We start from the raw sequence: 20,199 nt of genomic DNA, 5'->3' as shown, positions 1-20,199 counted from the left end.
TCATAAGACAGTTCTGTCAGAAATTGTTTTATTTTTCCTAATTGTATATCTTATCCTGACAGTGAAAGGAATGGAGGTCGAAGAAAGAAGATAAAGAAACACATTCGGTTACTGACCACCTCAGCTTTCCTGTTATGTCCTTTAAGCCATAAAAGGAAGAGAGTAAAATATTAAATATTCTGAATATGAGATGGAGCTGAAACTTGAGTGAGGAGGTCTTGTGAAACACAGAGTGAGTAGAATGCATGGAATGTGTCCAGGATGATGCTAAAGGAATGGGAACTCAGTGAAGCATAGTTGGAAAAGCTATTGAAGAAAGCTAGAGTCATTTTATGTTTGCATCCTAACTATTTTTAGACTTTGCCATTGCATAGCACTAGCAGTGTCTATCTTACCACTGTGAAAGTTAGCTCACAGAACGTGGTGACTTTCATAAAGCATCCTGAGGATTCCATCTTCTTGACGGGATTGTTATGAATGGTAATGAAACTTTTGCATTGCAATAATGACCCATGTTAACTTACTGTGGTTCTAAAGTAAATTGTTAGTTGTCTTATTTGCAATCCTAGTTTCTCTTACTTGTCACATGTTTTGCTAGGAACTTCTCAATGGTTGTGATAGAGTTTTTTTTTTTTTTATTTCCCATTAAATGAAAAAAAAGAAACTTTGGCAAATTGCCTTTTTTGATTTTTACACTTGTAAAGAGTCAGTTTTTATTTGTTTATGAAGAGACCCATTACACCCAAGCACACATTAAAAAGTTGTAAAACTAAAAGAAGCTTGTCAAGAGGTACATCCATGCGAGCCATCTCAGACATAGAGGGGATGGATGTGGGATTAGCAGCTGCCTTCATGGACAATTTTGCACTTCAGGATCTTGAGGAAGTTGTCAACCTTATTTGTATCCCTGCGTAGGCAGTGAAACAGGTTATAAAATCCAACAAGGCGAGAGTTTTTGTCACCCTTCTGCAGTGATGAAAGTTCAGACCAGGCAGCAAAGATGTCATCGTTTACAACTCCAGGTTCAACCTAGCCACCAAAAAGATAGTCACTTATTATTCATACTGTTAGTATTTGTTTATACCTGTTCCTTTTAATTGTTGAATTATGATTGAAGATGATATAGGAATGGAAAACATATGCCAAAGGCATGGATTTTTGTGTTTCTGGATCAGCGTGTCATAAATCTAAAAGTAGGACATATGTATAAGTTTTCTGGCATATGAGATATAACAGATAAATTATGTTCTTATAGGAGTAGATAGTTGGAAAAACAGGAAGTTGCTGTTACAAAATACACTTGGCTTTGTCCAAGGGACAATGGATGAGCTACTATCTGTTGTCTTACTTGAGTGACTTTTACATTTCCCAAATCTTGTCCTTAGCATGGCCTCTGCACTTTAGTCTTTCTGGTAGTTCACCATTTATCTTTTCCTTCCTTAGAACTGAATCCATTGTTCAGAGAATTTATGTACTGAAATGTTATAAACAATGAGGACTGCACCGAATTCATTAAGATGCAGATAATCTGATGATGAGTATAGTGAAGATCTACTGAAGTAGTCAAGGAGTCTTTCATTTCAATCAGTAAAATTACATTCCAAATTTCTATAAAGAATAGCTGTTTTCTTTTTAGTATCTGGGGTGGGAGGTGGTGGGCAAAGGATGGTACTTTCAGAAACACCTCAGTGGTGAGGACTGTGTGCTAAGGCATGACTAGAATAACAAAAAGAACCTACCAAAGAGCTTGAGAGAGAACCACAGTGTGTACCTGTGAACTGTGTAGGCCTTAGCCAGTTGGGAATCTTCAGAGATCTTAGACAAAAGGAACTATCTTGGTATCTTTAAGGATATCTGAATTACAGAGTCTACTAGGTACCAGTCTGAGATAATTATAGAACTTGATTTGCAGAACTTTCTCTCTCAGAGTTAGCTCCTTTTTTATATATCGGATTACCTATCAGAATTTAAAGTGTGTATGTGTGTTGTCTGGATTTAAGATTTTTATATTTGATGAACTTTTTGTTGAGAAAATTTTTGAGAATATTTACTATGCAAGGTATAATGACATCAACATAATTAAATATAGAAGTGGGAGGAAAAAAGGAACAGAAATATAAAGCATTATGGAACAAATTAGCTACATTAGGTAGTAAGCTTATTCTAATAAAGAAAAATTGAAAATCAAGGTGTTTATTTCATAGATTGCTGGGTTAATGTGCTCTTTGTATTTGTTGTGTTTTTGCTCAGATTTGTAGTCTTCTCCCATGAAAATGACAAAAATGGCACATGATACCATGTACTTAGTACACAAAAAGAAGTATAAAATTGCTTCTGCTATTATTCTTATAGCCATATGTTTTCCTTTAGATGACACATTATTTCTGAAAATTTCAGAAAGCTGGAATCTCACTAAAGTTGAAATTATCCTATCTGAATGGAGATACATACTGAAAATATTAATTTAATCTAAATATTTATTATTTGGAATGATTATTTATAATGATATGGGTTTAGTTTGGATCCCCAAGCCAAACAAACTTTGGATGAAATATTTTTCTAGATATTATGAAATAAGGAACATTCCAGAAAGACACACTCTTCCTTTTGTTACATCTATTATTGTGAGACAACATTGAAGCTATGGTTTCCTTTTTTCAGTCTTTCCTCAGTGATGGGGCAGGGTGGGAGCTACAGTTCAGTGTGATTTTGATTTTCTCCTTTTTTTCTTCCTACTCTAATCCTCTGGTGAATTAAATGGAGACAGAATCTGAGCAGCCTTTCAATGCATGTATCCTGAGATACTTTGAAGAAAGCATTTATCTTGCATAATCTATTCTCTGGAAAATATTTAACCCCACTCCCCAGGAAAGAGGAAGCCTTTGGTGGATTTGTGGACAGTGTAGGAAAGGCTGCACCTGTCAAATACAGAAAGCTAATACTAAAATTGAAGTACATCAGGACCTAACACTATGGATGACTAAAGCTTGGCCTAGTCACCTACACCATGGGATGCCTAAATTTGTTTTAGCAAAGTGAGGTTTTAAACCCATTTCCCATACAAAGGTTGCCTCTTTCATTGATGAGAAAATCAATGAAGTATCAAAGATTGCTCACCTGTTTGATTATCTTCTCCACGCCCTCTCGAAGTTGATGGGTTTTATACTCAATCTCTTGGACTCTTCTAATCATATCCACTGGGAATTCTTTCATATCCCTCTCTGTGGTGGTCAGGTGCTGCAGAGGGTCTTCCCAGGAGCGCAATAAGCCTCGGACCGCATTCAGAAGTGTTCCAGACTGATCAACCACATTGAACATCACATTAAAGGAAGTGAAAAACAGCAGGGTTGGTAACATGTATATTTGTGGAAAAGTTGAACTAAAATATCTCTTTGTTATTCCTATGTGTATGTAAAAACTTTCTCTAAATAGTATAATTTTTAGTTATGCAAAATGTAAGTTTTAGTTAAAGTTACAAAACTGGTTTATTTAAAGAACTGACTATATTTGTGGAGGTATATGTATATACATATGTTTGTATGTGGAAAAAATGTATAAATATGTGTATGATGTTTTCTTTAAACTATGTTTAGACTATTTATGGCATCATTTCAGAAGGGATAGAAGAACAATAAAAAATTGGAGCTAGTTTGATATGTAGATTTTGTTGTCATCAAAACAGAGACTAGATTTGCTGCTGCAAGAAGCATAATATTTTGTAGGACCTGCTTGTTGGGTTAAGATGCAGCATGAGGTGAAGAGTAAGGGATGAATGAGGAAGTAAGTGTTAGAGAAGCAGAAGTAGAATCAGAAGAGTCTTGAAAATCTAGACAAGAGGGCTCAAATCATTCAGTGATCAGGGATGTAATGTGCTCTCAATGGAGGAGGATTACATAACTGCATTTGCATTTCTTACATCTATCCTATGTGGATATTTACTCATGGATGTTCAACTCACCTGACACATTCCTACAGAATGATATATGCCATCAAAGGTTGAAAGCATTGGGTGAAATGTTGTCCTCTGCATGCACAATTTATAGATCTACTGCAAGCTTACTTAGTATTTGTTTTTACTTATAATTTATCAGCTACATAATGTAAATATTCTTAGATTGCATTCTTTTCCTCCATTTTTCTCTGCACATGTGATTACTATACTTATTTTAGTGACTCTGATAATTTATAGTACAGCAACCCCAGAATGCTGCCTGAACTGTTTTGGTGAAAAACCTAGGCTTAAGACTTACCTTGGTATTTAGGGCTTGGTCCTTGTCTGCTGGAGTAGGAATCACTGAAGTGTGGCAGCTGTTGATGGCCCTGGAAATGAACTCCTGGCCAGTGGCATATTTTTTTTGCTAGAAATGATATAGAAAATTCAATTAGTTATAGCTTGGGAATTGAATAAGCTAATCCATTAGCAGAATATTCATACAGTTGGTAGATGTGTAATTTTCTCAAAAGAGCACTGCATAATATTGAACCTAGGGAATTAACAAACAAGTCCTTTTGCCTACCTTTTTTGCAATTAGTTTGTAATCTCATTGTTTACATCTAACTCTACAAACCTTTGAACTTCTTCTCTTCTTTACTATTCCCGTATTGTCACAACCTTCCTTTCATCTTTCCTACTGGTTGCTACTTGAAAAGCAAACACTAAATGCTGCCAAACTACAAACCATCAAGTGTTTTAAATACCAAACACCAAAGTACATATATATCTATGTTTTTCCATTTAAACTTTCATTTCTTGTGTGTCCAACAGATATGCTTCTTTTAAGTAGACATTATAAAATTACAATTTTTCTTTCAATTACCTCTGAATACACATAGCTGTACCTCATCATGTTTATCATGAATTCAAAATAACTATTACTGGTTCTGACAAAATAAGTTGAAAGTAACAGAGCATAACATTTTGGGAAATATTAAGAAGTGAACAGATTAAAAATGGAAAAAAAGTAACTATGATTTAAAACTAATATTTGACAAATGTTATGAATATTTAAAGGGATTACTAGGAAGATGTGAAAGATAAAAGATGGTCAGTCAAAAATGAGGAATAAAAGAAAAACTAGTGAGTGAAAATAATTTTATGAATATATATTTATTGCAAATATTGAGTCACTTTCTCTGGAGGCCCAATGATATACTGAAGCCCTAATCTTTTGTGGGCCCCAAGACTGACTTAGAATACTAAATTATAGGTTTCAAAGTACCTTCATCAGGAAGAAAAACCCTGTTTCCAATTGTAAACCAGCTTTTGTGCTGTAATTATCATTTCTTGCAGTGGAAATCTTAAAACAATGATTCCTAGCATTTTGGGATTTCTGAAAAACCATTTGTTTTTGGTTTGGTTTTTTCCCCCTACTGACATGGCTTCAGTTCAGCCTAACTCTATTCCATCCACCCAATTCACTGCAATGCAATTCTCGTTTATTGAATATCAACAGTATGCCAAATACAGATTGCCCAGGTTGCTGGCTTCTAAGAACAAAAAGTATCGATGCTCTTCTTCTTACCTAAAAAAGGCTTTACTCCTGGTGTTTAAATTAAAAAAAAAAATAGAAATAAGAGAAATTTCATAAAATGTACAAAAATCATTGCATTCTTTGAGACTCTTTGAGGTTTCATGAAATTTGGGGTTTTCTCCTTTTCTCACCTTTTATTATATGATGCCTTCTTTTACTTATTAAGGCATATTATTTGCAATTTGGTTCATGAGGCTTTCTTTATTAAATTGCATACAGTCATGTCATTGGCATGAAGGCTTCTTTGGGATGAAGCAATGAGTGGGATACTTACAAAGTCCCTGAATGTGTCTTCAGCAACTTTATAGATGTTGTCAGACAGGGCGACTGCACGGGTGAACAGGTCTTGGAGGCTCAAGCGGCAGTTCGCAGCCCCACCTGCACAGGCAGGGCTGGCAGCCACATTCTTGCAGAGAAGGAGGTTTAACACCAGCAGCAGCAGGAGTGATCCTGTGTAAACAAAAACACAACCCACTTTGAGATGATCTATTCTGCCGAGGTTATCAGATGTAATTCTGCTGTGGGAAACTTCCTCCCTCAGCACTGTCCTTTTCTACAGGAATTGCTAGTATAGCTGGGGTGGGAGAAGAAGCAACACCTTCCACTGTGTCAATTTAGATATATAATTATATTTGTACAGATATGTAGTTTGAGAAGTGGGTGACTTCCTGCATTTCTGTATTGCTTCCCGAAGGATTTGTATAGTTTGTAAATATTTTGAGCCTAAATTAATTCTGAAGCAGGGTATTTAAGTCATTCTCTGAATATAATTTAATGTTGGGTGTCTCTGCGGAATTTTGGTGGTCAGAGTTTTTAATTATTTAAGCCAACGTCTGATATTTGCATTTCAGTCACTAATGTGACAAAGACAAGGCAGTTCATCAGTGTGTTTTATCTTCATGCCTGACAAGAATAAACTCATGGTTGCTTGATTGCTAATATGGATTATGAAAAGAATCCTATCATAAAAATGATGTCATAGCCTGGGTTTTTTAACTCACTGTAATAATCCACACATTTGTCTGCTACTTTGCTAAAAGCATCAGATTTTTTTCTTTCTAAATTTGAGCTTTAAAATACTCCTGTGAAATGACTGGGCCTTAATAATCATCACTAAATTACACTGATGAAATAGAAGGCTTAGGGAGGTTAAATTATTCCCCTTCCTTTATTAGCAGGTTGGGGAGGCAGAACACCAACACCCTGGTCTTTGTCTTAAGCTTGTCACATCATACACACCTGTGGGCCCTCACTTTGCATGTGTATCAGGGACCATGTTATTATTCCTGAGATCAGTGTGTAGAGGCTGTTACTATTACTTTTAAAGAACAACACTTTGCTTTGATTATGTGGGAACAGAGGCCCTATGTAACTTTATTTTATTCTGTTTTCCTACTCTATCACACACTTTAAAAATCTTGACAATAATCAGTGGTGGTTTTATCATCACATTACTGTGTCAGCAGATGGACAGGTAACAATCTTTAACATATCAATAATTTCCACTGTCAAAAGGAGAGAAACAGTTCATATGTGACAAATAATATCACTCTTTAACATAGTGACATAATTCCAAGAACTTCTGATATAAAATGTGTTTCTCAGTTCCATAGAACCTTTGAGAGATGCAATTGGAAATGACTAAGATAAAATAATGTAATGTTAAAGACTCATGTGTGAAATAAAAACTTAACTCCTATTACCCCAAGTAAGTATAAATATACTTAAATGTTGTTTGGTTTATAATGTAACTAAACAAATTGTTAGGTACAAAATTAAAATAATTTTGTGAGATAATTCACATTACAGCTCTTTCAGTTTTCAAAAAACTATTCTAAAATTTGTTGAAAGTATGTTATAGTTGTGTAATGTAGGTGAATGGATGTTTTGTCTACATGTATAAAAGAATTGTGCTCACATTAATTTCCTGTGCATGTGTGTTACCTTCTAGGTTAATTCTTTTTGATATAACCTTTTTTCTATTTCCTGGTCCCCTTCTCCTATTGGCCTCAGTTGCTTTTAAAGTATCTGCTTTTGTTTCTCTGCATTGATGGCAACAAATGCTACCTAATTTTTTAGGTGTCAACTCCCTGTATAGCTATCCTTATCTCAACTAGCTAAAACCCTTGTTCCTTCCTATTATTGCTATACTCTCTCTTCAACAAAATTAGAGATAAGGGCAAAAAAGTTTCTGCCGGGTATGGAGGGGGTGGGGTCGGGATAGGAAGGGGGTGGAGTGGGTGGTAAGGGAGGTGGTGGAGGAGGGGGGAGAAATGACCCAAGCATTGTATGCACATATGAATAAAAAAAAAAAGAATTGTGCTTTGAAAATAGAGAATGCAGATTAGTACTCTAGGAAATTCCTAACTGAATGTTCTTTAATGCCTAGAACATTTTTCCTTTGTGTTTATAATCTGTGGGATTTTCGTAGTCTAAGATGAGATAAAATAGATAAATATTTCTATTTTTCATTTCATAAAACAAATTTTGTTGTTGTTAGTAATTTATTTTCTTTCAAATGTCACTAAGGTGTGGAGCAGTGCTCCAAGGGGTGGAGCGCCTGCCTTTCAAGTATGAGGCCCTGAATTCAAACCCCAGTACTGCCAAGATAAACAAAAAGAAAAAAATGAAAACACAAAAGAAAATATCACCAAGAAAGTATAGGTTATCTATTAGCCCTTGCGTGTTTTTCCTTGTGAAATGTCATTTGGCTTGAAGCAAATTGACAAAACAGTATGAGATACATATGTGTTATCATTGTCTGCATTATGACTCAAAATTGTGTCATCAGGTTGATTCAAATGGCATAATTCACATAAGAGATCTGGGAGCCAGAAAGTGTTAACTTTTTTCTTCTGATGTATGACAGTTTGGACACATAACTCTTGAGGTCTTATTCTAGTATAGTTCTTGATCTCAGAATCATTGGTCTTTTGAGTTGGGTTATTCCGTGTTCTGGGAGCTGTCCTTGAAGAATGCATTGGAGGATGTTTATCAGCCTCCCTGGTTTCTATTTATTGGACACCAGTATTATCTTCCCTTTTCCTGCCTTACCTCAATTAAGACAATGCAAAATGTCTCTGGGAAAAGGAGGATCCCTTATTCAAGAACGACTGATCTATTTCATTGTGCCCTTGTACAATTGCTTTCTAGAATAATGATTAGAAGGTTCTTATAAATCCTGTGTGCCTTAAACTTCTTGTTTTTACTTAAAATTTCCCATTAGTTTCCCTCAAACACCAGATTGTTCACAAAGCCCATGAGCAGTTGCACATACCTTTCCATGATGACTGCTTGCTGTCCATGGTGGTGGTTGTGGCAGGAACACACTTCACAGAGAAGACCTGGGAGTTGTACAATGTTCTCCTGTGAAGATGTTGGCCTATAAACCTTTGACATGTTCATGAATATATTTAATCAGACATTCTCCTCCCCTTGCCAGCAACCCATTTCCATCATTAAGATTTCCCCCATAATTTCAAACACCAAATGCTATTTTATTTCTTATTCATATTTAGGAAGACATACTAGCCAGAAATGAAGGATGTTGATTAATTATAGTGGAAGGAAATAAGAAAACTGATGAAGGTGAGCTCTTTAGAGTAGTTTGGCATAGAAGACTTATAAAACTATAGAACCAATTACCTTAAAATTTACCTTTAGTTCTCTGAAGTTTCTTGAACTTATAGCATTATATTTCACTTAACATTGTCTCATGTATGGTCAGTGGTAAAATTTTTCACTTAAGTTTGTTAAGTGAATTGAGAGAAAATTTATGTACTATATACCAGAAGATACAGAATAAATTCCTATTATGCTCTGAATGAATATCCTTGTTCTTACTTGCTTTTACAAATTCTATTTAGTCCATTTTAAAATTGACAAAGTATCTGTATCATATTTCATTTTATCAAATGTATTCTCTTCTTTGTTTACCTCTAATATTTCCTTTGTTTTAAACATATATCTATAGTGTATATAAATATATATACATATATATACACACATAAAGTTGTAAGTTTATCTCTTTTATGTATATGAAGTTGTATCATTATCCCAGTGCACAGTTTAAGAGACAAAGGTGCAGAGATACTAAAAATACAGTGTATGGAAGAAATCATTCATCTACAGTAAAATTAGATGCAAGAAGGATATTGTTTCAAGACAAATTTGGATGGATGTGAGGAAGACTAGGAAATGAAACATTTATACTTATTGATGTTTACCCACATCTAAGATAAGCAAGCTATCAACCCTGACCCTAGAGAATTTATTTTGAAGAAAAAAATAGTAGTTTTTCAGGGCAAATGCATACATTGTACATATATATATTTAAAAAGATCGTAATACAGCATGTAATAAACTTCAATTCTAGGCAATTATTTACTCTTTCCTGTTGGTTCATAAACTGTTACTAACTAACTTATGCCCCATCTACTTTCCTTGACTTTAGCTCACTCTGGGGCAAGATGACAAAAACAATCTTTTTCTATTGGCTCAGAAGTTCTATTACCTCTTAGACAATTCCTAAATGAAATGATTATATGAATAAGAATGGATCATTGATGACTTCCTATAATTTTTAAGTTCATGCATCTATATCAGGCAAAAACTTTCACTTTTACTGTCTTTGAGAGAAGACTGACAGATGAGAAAATTAAAAAAGTAATCCCTTCCCATGGTATTTGCTTTTTCTGAAACTGTTAGCGCCACCATGCGCTTTAACAATTATCTAAGTGCTGATATGGAGCACTTAACAAAGAATCTTAACAAAGAATAACGCATCTGAGGAACTATTTTTTCTCATTGTGTTAGCTTAAGCAATGCTAGGTTTTGAATCATAAGCATCACTGTGATGATTGATAGGCTGTATCAATCTAAAAGTGGATTTGTGATTCTATAAACTCATTCCATTTTTCAACCTAGACAAGGAAAGTCAGAATTATTAAAAGCAGATCTGTATAGTAGAGATGTTCAAGTTGTCCTAATTTACTCTTTCCCTGAAGAAACTTATGTGTAAGCAAATATACTGTAATGATTGACAGTGATGGAGGCAGAGGCAAGATGGTGGATCAGAAGCATCAACCATTTTGACTCTCATTTTGAGAGAGTAAGCTTACACAAGAAAGACTATGTTCTGAAGACAGAAGGAGGAAAAAAGCATTGGGAATCACAAAAGGGATGTCAGAACATCAGAAAAGCACAAAGAAAACTAAGCAACAGAGAAAAGCAGCAAACAGTTTCAAGCCCATCCCTGGCTTCCTGGGAGTCAAAGGGCAAGCTGAAGACCCAATCACAAGGTAAGTCAAAGAGACATGATAACAAACTGGAAAGTCTTGCTGCAAGATAAGCCCACACCTCCTTAAATCCAATGAAGGGATTTGGAAGACAATGACTGTTCTGGTGTAAAAGGCTAGCCCTTGTGAAGGAAGACAGTTTGTCATTCCCCTCATCTCAGTCTGCCATAGTAAGATGACTTCTTGAGAAAGAGTTGATTTAGACTATTGGTTGGGATCAAGGTACTCTAGAGGCTTGAGAACAAGAAATAGTCATGGCTCAGAGAGTAGAGGGATACCCTGTCAGAGAATATTGGTGAACAAAGGCCATGAAAGATGGTCAAGGAGAGGGAAGAGAGTCTTACCTGGTCCTGCAGAGAAGCAAGTGGGATCCACTGCAGTGAAGGATATACTGGTTGCAGGCCACATGCTGCCTTATAAAGACCAAGTCCAGTCACCTCAGGGTCACATGAAAACAAATGACCAGCATGATATTCAGCCTCCAGGCTCTGTCTTCAGACCATCTGTGTTGGTTGCTAAGTGGGGCAGAGGCTTTTTGGACACCCTTTGCCAGAAAACATCCTTCTCACTTCATATTATAGTTAGGTCATTAGACATCCAGAATGAGGAAAGTGTATTGAAGGGTGCAAGACAGATGTCCAAAATCACCTTGAAAGGCAAACCTATCAGAGGCACAGCAGATTTCTCAACAGAACTTGAAAGGCAAAGAAGACATGGAATAATCTATTTCAAGCCCTGAAAGAAGGTAGCTGCCAACCTAGCTTACTGTACCTAGAAAAAATATTCTACATAATCAAAGGAGAAAGAAGAACTCTTCCTAATACTCCATAATAAATAGAAACCAGGGCAATTCATGATCACTACACCTGCACTGCAAAAGATACTTAAAAGAATTTTATTTTTCAACAATAATTCTAGATGGTAATGCTCTCAGTTCTCTGAAAGTCACAGACTAGTAAAGTAATTTTCTCAGCAGCCCATGGAACTTCCTCTGAAATCCATCATATCTTAGGACATATATCAAGTCTTAGCCAATATGAGAAAATTCACATAATTTCCTATATTTTATTTGACTCCTACACAAAAATATGCAGACTGATAAAGAAAATAATACCATTCAGAGAAGCTTCAAAAATTAATATCTAATAATAAACCTAATGAATATTTGAAAGACCTCTATAATGAAAATTATAAAACCTTGAAGAAAATCGAAGAATACTCTAGAAGACAAAAAGAGTTCTTATGTTCATGGATAAGCAGAATTAATATTTTGAAAATGTCTGTACTACCAGAACCAAGCTCAATCTCATTGGAATTCATAGAGAAATTCCAAGGTCATTTTTTTAGAAAAAGAAAAACCAACTGTAAAATTCATAAAGAATCTCAAAAGACCCCAAACAGCCAATGCAATCCTAATCAATGCTGACTTAAAATTATACTATAGAGCCATAGTAACAAAAACTGCATGATACTGGCAAAGAAATAGACCAGTAGACCAATGGAATAGAATAAAATATCCAGAAATAAGCCTGAAAAGCCACAGCCATTTGATTGTTGGCAACGGTGCCAAAAAACATAGCTGGAGAAAAGACTGCCACTTCAACACACGGTGCTGGGAAAACTGGAAATCCACATGTAGAAGACTGAACATAGAGCTCTCTTCTTTAACCTTGTATAAAATCAATCCAAAATATCTAAGTTTAAGGCCTGAGATTTTGAAACTATTATAGAAAAACATAGGGAAGCATTTGAAGTAACAGTCATAGGTAACTCCTTTTGAATAGGACACCAATGGCTCAGGAGATAAGAGCAGAATTGACAAATGGAATTATATCCAAATAAGAAATTTCTGCACAATAAAGGAAACAGTGATCAGAATTAAGAGGCAACACACAGAATGGGAGAAAATCTTTCTCAGCTTTTCATCAGATAAAGAATTAATACCTGGAATATATAAGGAGCTCCAACAATTGAACACCAAAAAAAAAAATAACCAATGCAGTTAGTAAGTGGGCAAATCAATGGCAGAAATACTTCTCAAAGGAAGTACAAATGGCCCATAAATACATGAACAAATATTCAACATCCTTAGCCATCAAGGAAATGCAAATCAAAACAACATTGAGATTTCATATTACCCCAGTCAGAATGCCAATCATTAAGGAAACAAAGAGGAAATGTTGGTGAGTGTGTGAGGACAAATGAGCACTTCTGTGCTGTTGGTGGGCATGTAAATTAGTGTAGCCACTATGGAAATAAGAATAGAGTTCCTCTAAATCTAAAAGATGGCCAGGCATCAGTGGCTCATGACTGTAAACCTAGTTACTTGGGAGTCAGAGATCAGAAGGACCAAGGTTTGAGGCCAGCTAGGGAAAATAGTTCAGGAGGTCCTGACTTGAAAATACCCAACACGAAAAAGGGTTGGGGGGAGTACACAAGCACTTAGTGCCTGCCTAACAAGGATGAGACCCAGAGTTCAAAACCCAGTACCACCAATAAAATAATCTAAAGGATGAAGTATTATATCATCCTGCTATACCACTGTTGGGTTATATCTGAAGGATATTAGTCAGCATAAAATAGAGATACTTTCACATCCATATAGTAGGACTATTCACAATTGCCCGTACCTGGAGTTACCTGGCGTGTCTGTTAACTAATGAATGGATAAAGAAAATGTGATTATCTATCTATCTATCTATCTATCATCTATCTATCTATCTATCTATCTATCTATCATCTATCTATCTATAAGGGACTATTATTTAACCATAAGGAGGAATGAAATTATGTCATATGCTGGAAATTGTCATGTTAATTATATTATGTCAGAGTGCAAAAGACACATATTTCCTATTTGTCTTTTATATGTATAATTTAGACCTAAAGAAAAAAAAAACAATGACAAGTGTGTAAAAGGAAGGAAATTTTGGAGTTGGGAATGAGCAAACAGGGGAGGATGAAAGGAGAAGGTGAAAGAGGTAAACATGCTCAAAGTACTTCATTCTCATGTATGAAAATAGAGTACTGAAACCTGTTCAAGTTGTTTTAAAGAGAAAGAGTAAAGGATGCAGATAAATTTGATCAAAGTCCATGCGGGTATGGAAATATCACAATGAAACCCCTTTGACAATTAATATACATTCCTTCCAAAGGAAAAATGAAGAACTGGCAAGTGATAACTTAATCTTAAATTTTGAAGTGTTGTCAGTTTTGTGGATAACCTGAGAAAATCAGAGTTGTGTTTATTCATTAGAGGCCAATGGATTTATGTGACTGCAAAGACCTTATGTGTTTTAATGTAAATTTATCGTGTGCTTTCTTGCTGACTCAGAGCCCCTCATGTCCTGTGAACAAGATAGTGCAATATCTAAATAATTCAAAAGGCATATTTTATGTGAAAAGTCACAGTTGTCCTATTTTTCTATCTACTACACATATCATCACCTTCCCCTTAATGTTTGTATGTATTCTTTTGTGAATGTTTTACTTTATTAAAACTGTGCCTTCTGTTAGAGCAATGTAAAAGTTCAATAAGGATGGACTTATCTGTTTTCACTTAGAAAACTTCACTTGTTTTCCTATTTTGATTTAATGCCTTGATAGAACTGTGAGCTGATAACTGATTTCTGTCAAGCAGCTAAATAAATGGCTCAAATGATGTTAAAGTTTTAATGGTATTTTTAGTACATGAATTCTATACTAAAGGTTCTTACTTTAAGCATTAAGTGACATCTAATTAGCTTTCCTTCCTGGTGGAACAGGGCTTTTATTTTACTTATATCTTCTTTATTTTATCTATCTTCAAGTTTGAGGTAATTTTAATTTTTCTTCTGGCGTTTATGACACAACATGCATATATCGTGTCCTTGAGGACCTTTGCCAATGTGTAAAGATATTTTTGAGTATCGCAACTGGAGTACTACTGGAATCTGGTGGTAGAGGCCAGATGTGCTGTTAAACACCCTACAACACATAGTGCCAACCTTGATAGAAAATATTCTGCTACCCAGATATCAGTGATAGCTCTGTTGAGAAAACCTGATTCACAAGGTGATAAGATATGTGAAGGTATAAAAACCATGACATTAAGCAAATCATTGAAACTTGCTAGTGAAATACATCTATTGATAAGTAAAAGTGCTTAAAATATAGTAGTTTGTGTTATTGTATACCATCAACAGTGGAGACAAAACTTTCAGTCACCTTTTTGCATCAAATAATAGAATATAAAAATATAGTATATAGATTTGAAAAAATGCCAGGGAAATTATCCAAGATACAATATCAGAAGAAAGTACGTGTGTATATTTGGCTTCCTTAATGAAAATGCTACAGTTTCTAAAAATGTAGAACTCATGGCAACAAGGATACATAAATAATTTATGTACTATGTTTTGTCTTTTTAAATTTCTTCTAATGGTCACCAATGATTGTTTACTTGTTAAATCTAAGTAATTCCTTGAGTCATAACCTGCGTTAATGTTTTTATTTTATTTTATATTTTGGCCAACAGCCCTGTATTCCCCTTTTGGCTAGCTTCTTCGGTGCCAGAGCTTTACCTGTAGTATCCAAGAAGATGCTACCAACCCTGTCTAGCTGCCAGCTACCTATTGGATACTTCAAAGTATTAGATACTGTATCTTGGCTCACAGTTCTGGAGTTTTTATCTGTGATTGATTGGCACATCATGGCAGGAGTGAATGGTAGACAACCTGGTCACTTAGTGGCAGGAAGCAAGAAAGAGGAAGGGGCCAGATTCCACTGTCTCCATTAAGGGCACACCCAATGGCCTTCAGACCTCCCACTGGACCCTGACTTTTATGTTTCCAACAAGACCTAATGGTGGTACCATGGGGGCCATGTCTCTAATATGTGTGTATTTGTAGGACATTTACTAACCAAGTATAACAATCTGCTTTTTAGTTTGTTCAGAATAATTAACATTTTGTTTCATGTTAGAAAATTCCAGAACTAAAAGCATTCAAATTGTTTGATAGATTTTGAAGGCCCATACAATTGTTCATGAAATCATTGCTAACTTTTATATGTCAAATTCCTTCATGTTCCAAACAATGATGATAGAGTGGAAGTCTTTATTTTTAGTGGTCATTTCCTCTGTCTTTATCCTAAGTAGCCAGATTTCATAATTAAGACCATAGGCTTTGTGAAAATGTCAGAGTTTGTCCCAGTTAAAAAAAATTCCAGAAACTTAAAAGTCTTGACTTGTAGTTTATTGCAATGTTATTTCAAGCAGGGTAAACCTTACCATCCAAAAGATAAAAGCAAAAATGTTTTGTGGTATTATGAAAGACTTCATTACATGTATCTCTCTTGCAACACATGCAAGGACAATATTAGAGCTATTTGGTTTCATTGCAACTGAAAATTACAACTTTATATCTTCAGTCTTGTCTTTTTAGAGAGGGTAATGTGAGAGAGACTCCAATATTTTGAAGAGATGTGACTGTTCTTCAGAAAAAAATATATGCCATTGTTGTTATGTAGATATATGTATAAATCATTGCAAAAGACAAGGAGATTTGTGTTATATTATTAGCTCCATTTGTGGCTCATTGAGACTGTACCTAAAGGATTATGAAAAATAGTTACTTTAGTCAGTTTTTCATCTGTGGGAAAAAATACCTAGAAAGACAATGTAAGGAAGGAGGAATGTATTTTGTTTCATAGGTTTCAGACTGTGGGTAGTCAGCTGGCTCCATTTTTGTAGTACTGGGGAGGCAGAACATCATGGTGGAGAGGGCATGATAAAGCACAACTGGTCACCACATGACAGTAGGGAAGCAATGAGAATCCAAGGAAAGGAGTCCAATGAGGACTAGCACTGAAGAGAATTTCCCAGTGACCTACTTCCTCCAATTAGGCCCTGTCCTCAAATTTTCCAACTTTTTCCAATAATTCACCCAAACTGTAAATTAATCAATGCATTAAAACTTTGAGGAAGGAAGAGACCTCATGTTCCAAGCACTTCTCCAATCTCCACATGTGAACATTGTGCCATGGACCAAGTCTTTAACAAGTGAATCTTTGGGAAGATATTTCATATTCAAAAAATAATGAGTAGCAGCTTTAATAAATATTTGTCGTGGTCTGTGAAATTCCTGATTCCTCCACATTTCTTTCTGCTCAGAAAGGTCCACAAATCAGCTATAGCCAGCAACTTCCCAAGATATCTCCTTCTGCCAAGGTATCATGAAATCACGTAGACCAAGTAGCCATTTGTAGCAGTGGCTTCTCAGCAGAGCATTGACTTGGTGATACATTGAATAATGTTGGAATATTCTTTTAGTCTCCAGTAAAAGAGACTATGAATCGTTTTTCTCACTAGTGATTGTTACACAAACCAAAATAAAACCACAATCACAATAATCAATTTGCTATTTTCACTTATAAGTCCTGCTTGGAGTTTTTTATGTAAACTGTAGCTGAGTAGTGGTTAGGGCTAAAGGCATCCTGAAAGTTTTCTAACAAGATGTCTGATAGTTGATGCCAAGTGACAGCTGGGACCTCTTTGGGAGTTGTTCAGCAGAACTATTACTCAAGGCCTGTCCATGTGTTCTTGGTTTCCTTACCACATGGAGGCTGAGTTCTAAGGGAAATCAATTCAAGAAAATGAGAAGTGAAGTCTACCACCTTTTATGACCTAGATTGGTAGTGAATGGCATCATTGTCTTCATGGTCACTGGCATGGTTAGATTCAAGGAGGGGAATAGATCCTACTTGTCACTGGGAATGGTGTAAACATCATATTTTAAGAAAATCTGAGTAATGGAAGATCTGTTATGTCTATTTTGAACAACATAATCTGCTTAATGTTTGTGCTGTAGTGCTATTATGTTTATTCCTTAAGTTTTCCTCAGAGGAATTTTTTTATATCTACCTTAATCTAGTGTTTTATCCTCAAACAATAGCACATTTCTCCATAGTCTGCTGTAGGGTTTGCCATTCAGTGACAGATTTCTTCTGTGGCCTCTGCAAAAACTGTTCCTAAATCATTTCTCATAACTTTCATTACAAGTCTTGCAAAGAAAAGAGTAGAAAAGAATTATTTTATCTTTCAATAATCTGCATCAAGGATCAGCAAACTTTTTTATAAAATACCATATTAAATATTTTGTGCTTTGTTAGTCTAAAGGAAAAAAATCCAGGAATATTAGATATGACTTATATGGTTACTTAAAATTTAGTTGTTTAAAATGTTTTCTTTACTCATGGGTTATACATAAACAGGTGGCAAGTTGACTTTTGTTTTCAAACTATTGTTTGCTAAACTTTGGTCCAGATCACTAGGCAATGATAAGGTACAAGTCAAAAGTTTTAAATCCCATGATTTGCATTTCATTTGGTTTTGTGGATATGGGTAGATACTGATATTCTGACTTGACACCTATGTTTGGCATTGAAAATATTCTCCTTCTTTCCTCCCTTCCTCTCTCCCTCCCTCCTTCCATCTCTCTCTCTCTCCCTCCCTTCTCTTCTCTTTCTTTCATCTATCTATATGTTCTTTTCCCTTCTCACTCCCTTTATTTTCCCCAAAAGACCATTTTAATTAGTCACAAACAACCATTCTAATATATTTCTATGTATTTGTATGTGTTAATGTAATATGCATATCACTGTTATGTTTGTGTACATTTTGATTTTTCTTGAAGTTGTAAGAGAACTTAATTTGTTCTTTGTTCACTTTTTTATCATTTAGTTATATGTAGAAAATTCTTTCACATTGGTATGCTTACATCTACTCTGCTGTTACCAATTATTTCATAATACCCCATTGTATGCTTCCCATTTATGTATCAAGTCATTAATCCATTGCCCAGGCCTGGAATCTTGCCAAAGGCAACCCAGTCATTGCCCACAACCTACCCACCACGGACCCTGAAGAAGTGAACACGTTTCAGGCCTTAGTGAAAATGTGTAAGCAGCATCTGAGCATATTGCACACTGAGGAGATGTGCTTCCTGAGGGAGTGGGTGGAGAACATGGAGAGAATATCAGGGAATATAAAATATTAACAGGACAGAGGAAAACATAAAGACAGATGAATCATGAGTGAGGAAAGTGATGTAGAAATGGATGAATGAGGTGCAATTGAACCAGACACTGACGGCCCAAAGAAATGGGAGAAGAAAATGTAGTGATAGCTGAAGAGATGATGGGTCAAGCCAATGAAAAGAAAGAGGCTGGCATTGAAGTCTTGAATGGTGGTGAATTACACAAAGACATTTACTTGTTCATACATGTCATCAAGCTATATCCTTGCTTGGCCAAACTGTATGCCAAGACAGCCAGTGTCTTCAACAAATTATGGAAGCCGAATATTGCTATTTGAGACTGTGACAGAGCCATTGAAATAAATCTTCATTCAGCTCAGCCTTACAAGTGGCAAGGGCGATCACACAGATTTCTGGACATTGGGAAAAAGCAGCCATAGATCTTGCCCTCACTTGTAACTGGATTGTGATGATAATGCTAGTGCAATGCTGAAAGCAGTCTAACAAGGGCCCAGAAAAGTGTTCTTTCTTTAAAGAAAGAACAGAAAGGATCAAGAAAGCTCAAGAAGTGTATTAGAGGGCCCTGAGTGAGGAAGAAGCCAGAGGACAGTCAGAATATCAGTATGGCACTTTTCAGGATGCTTTCCTGAGGAATGACTGGAATGGTAGGGATATGCCTGAAATGTCAGGAGTGCCTGCGTACAATGAAATTCTTGGTCATCCACAAGTTCTTGCAGCATGCTGGATCAAAGGTATTGTGGCCTCAAGGGTGTGACCCAGAACTCACAAATATGTGAAAATAGCAGAGTAACCCAAAAGCTGTGAATCTTATCAGTAAATTTCAATCAAATTTGGAGGTCAAGCATAAAGCCCATGTGACAAAGTCCTTACTGAAGGAAAACCAACCTAGGACGCTTAGTGGATGTCACAGTAGTGTATCTCTGACCTTCTCAGGAATGGTGAGGTGCTTTGAAGATAAGCCCTACCCCTGTGCAGGGAATACAGCTAAGCATTTCATAGTGTTTTGCCTTTAAGTATTCATTAAGATAATGTTTTTCCACAAAGAGTTACAAACTTTACTTTTTAAACCTTGAAAATATTTAAAACAAATTAAAAGGGTGTTGATTCCTCCATTTTCTTTACTAATTATTTTGAGATTTCTTTTTGGATTATCAGGCAAGGATGATATGCACGGAACATGCATTCCTCTAGTGTGAGTGAAATAGAAGTTTATTAGTGGGAAGCAAATAAAACTCATTTAAGTATGTTAAGTTTCAGTTGGATATTGGTTAGGAAGGCATTTTTGTTTTTTAAAATGGTTTTTTAAATCTTTTAAATCTCATAGTTGCAATTAAA

The 20,199-nt window shown here is 35.5% G+C and overlaps 1 protein-coding gene and 1 pseudogene across 1 annotated transcript; one reads left to right on the top strand and one right to left on the bottom strand.

Annotated features, from left to right (window-relative positions):
* Positions 1–701: 701 nt before the first annotated feature.
* On the bottom strand, positions 702–11,201 carry LOC109680232 (prolactin-like). Its single transcript, XM_074081730.1, has 6 exons — positions 11,173–11,201; positions 8,809–8,921; positions 5,806–5,981; positions 4,251–4,358; positions 3,118–3,297; positions 702–1,029 (listed from the first exon to the last, which is right to left on the bottom strand). The coding sequence occupies exons 2-6, from the start codon at positions 8,834–8,836 to the stop codon at positions 838–840; spliced, it is 684 nt and encodes a 227-aa protein (XP_073937831.1). The 5' UTR covers positions 8,837–8,921; positions 11,173–11,201; the 3' UTR covers positions 702–837.
* LOC109680231 (putative protein FAM10A5) lies at positions 10,713–19,711 on the top strand (annotated as a pseudogene).
* Positions 19,712–20,199: the final 488 nt, after the last annotated feature.

The sequence above is a fragment of the Castor canadensis genome, chromosome 8 (assembly GCF_047511655.1).
Source record: "Castor canadensis chromosome 8, mCasCan1.hap1v2, whole genome shotgun sequence".
Taxonomy (NCBI): Eukaryota; Metazoa; Chordata; class Mammalia; order Rodentia; family Castoridae; genus Castor; species Castor canadensis.
This window is presented reverse-complemented; position numbering and strand designations above follow the sequence as displayed.

Excerpts from the sequence above, each read along its gene's own strand:
- LOC109680232 (XM_074081730.1), bottom strand. The coding sequence starts at position 8,836 with ATGGACAGCAAGCAGTCATCATGGAAAG. Across the intron at positions 5,982-8,808 it reads CAAGCAGTCATCATGGAAAG|GATCACTCCTGCTGCTGCTG; the intron begins GTATGTGCAACT and ends TTGTTTACACAG. Across the intron at positions 4,359-5,805 it reads AAGACACATTCAGGGACTTT|CAAAAAAAATATGCCACTGG; the intron begins GTAAGTATCCCA and ends TATCATTTCTAG.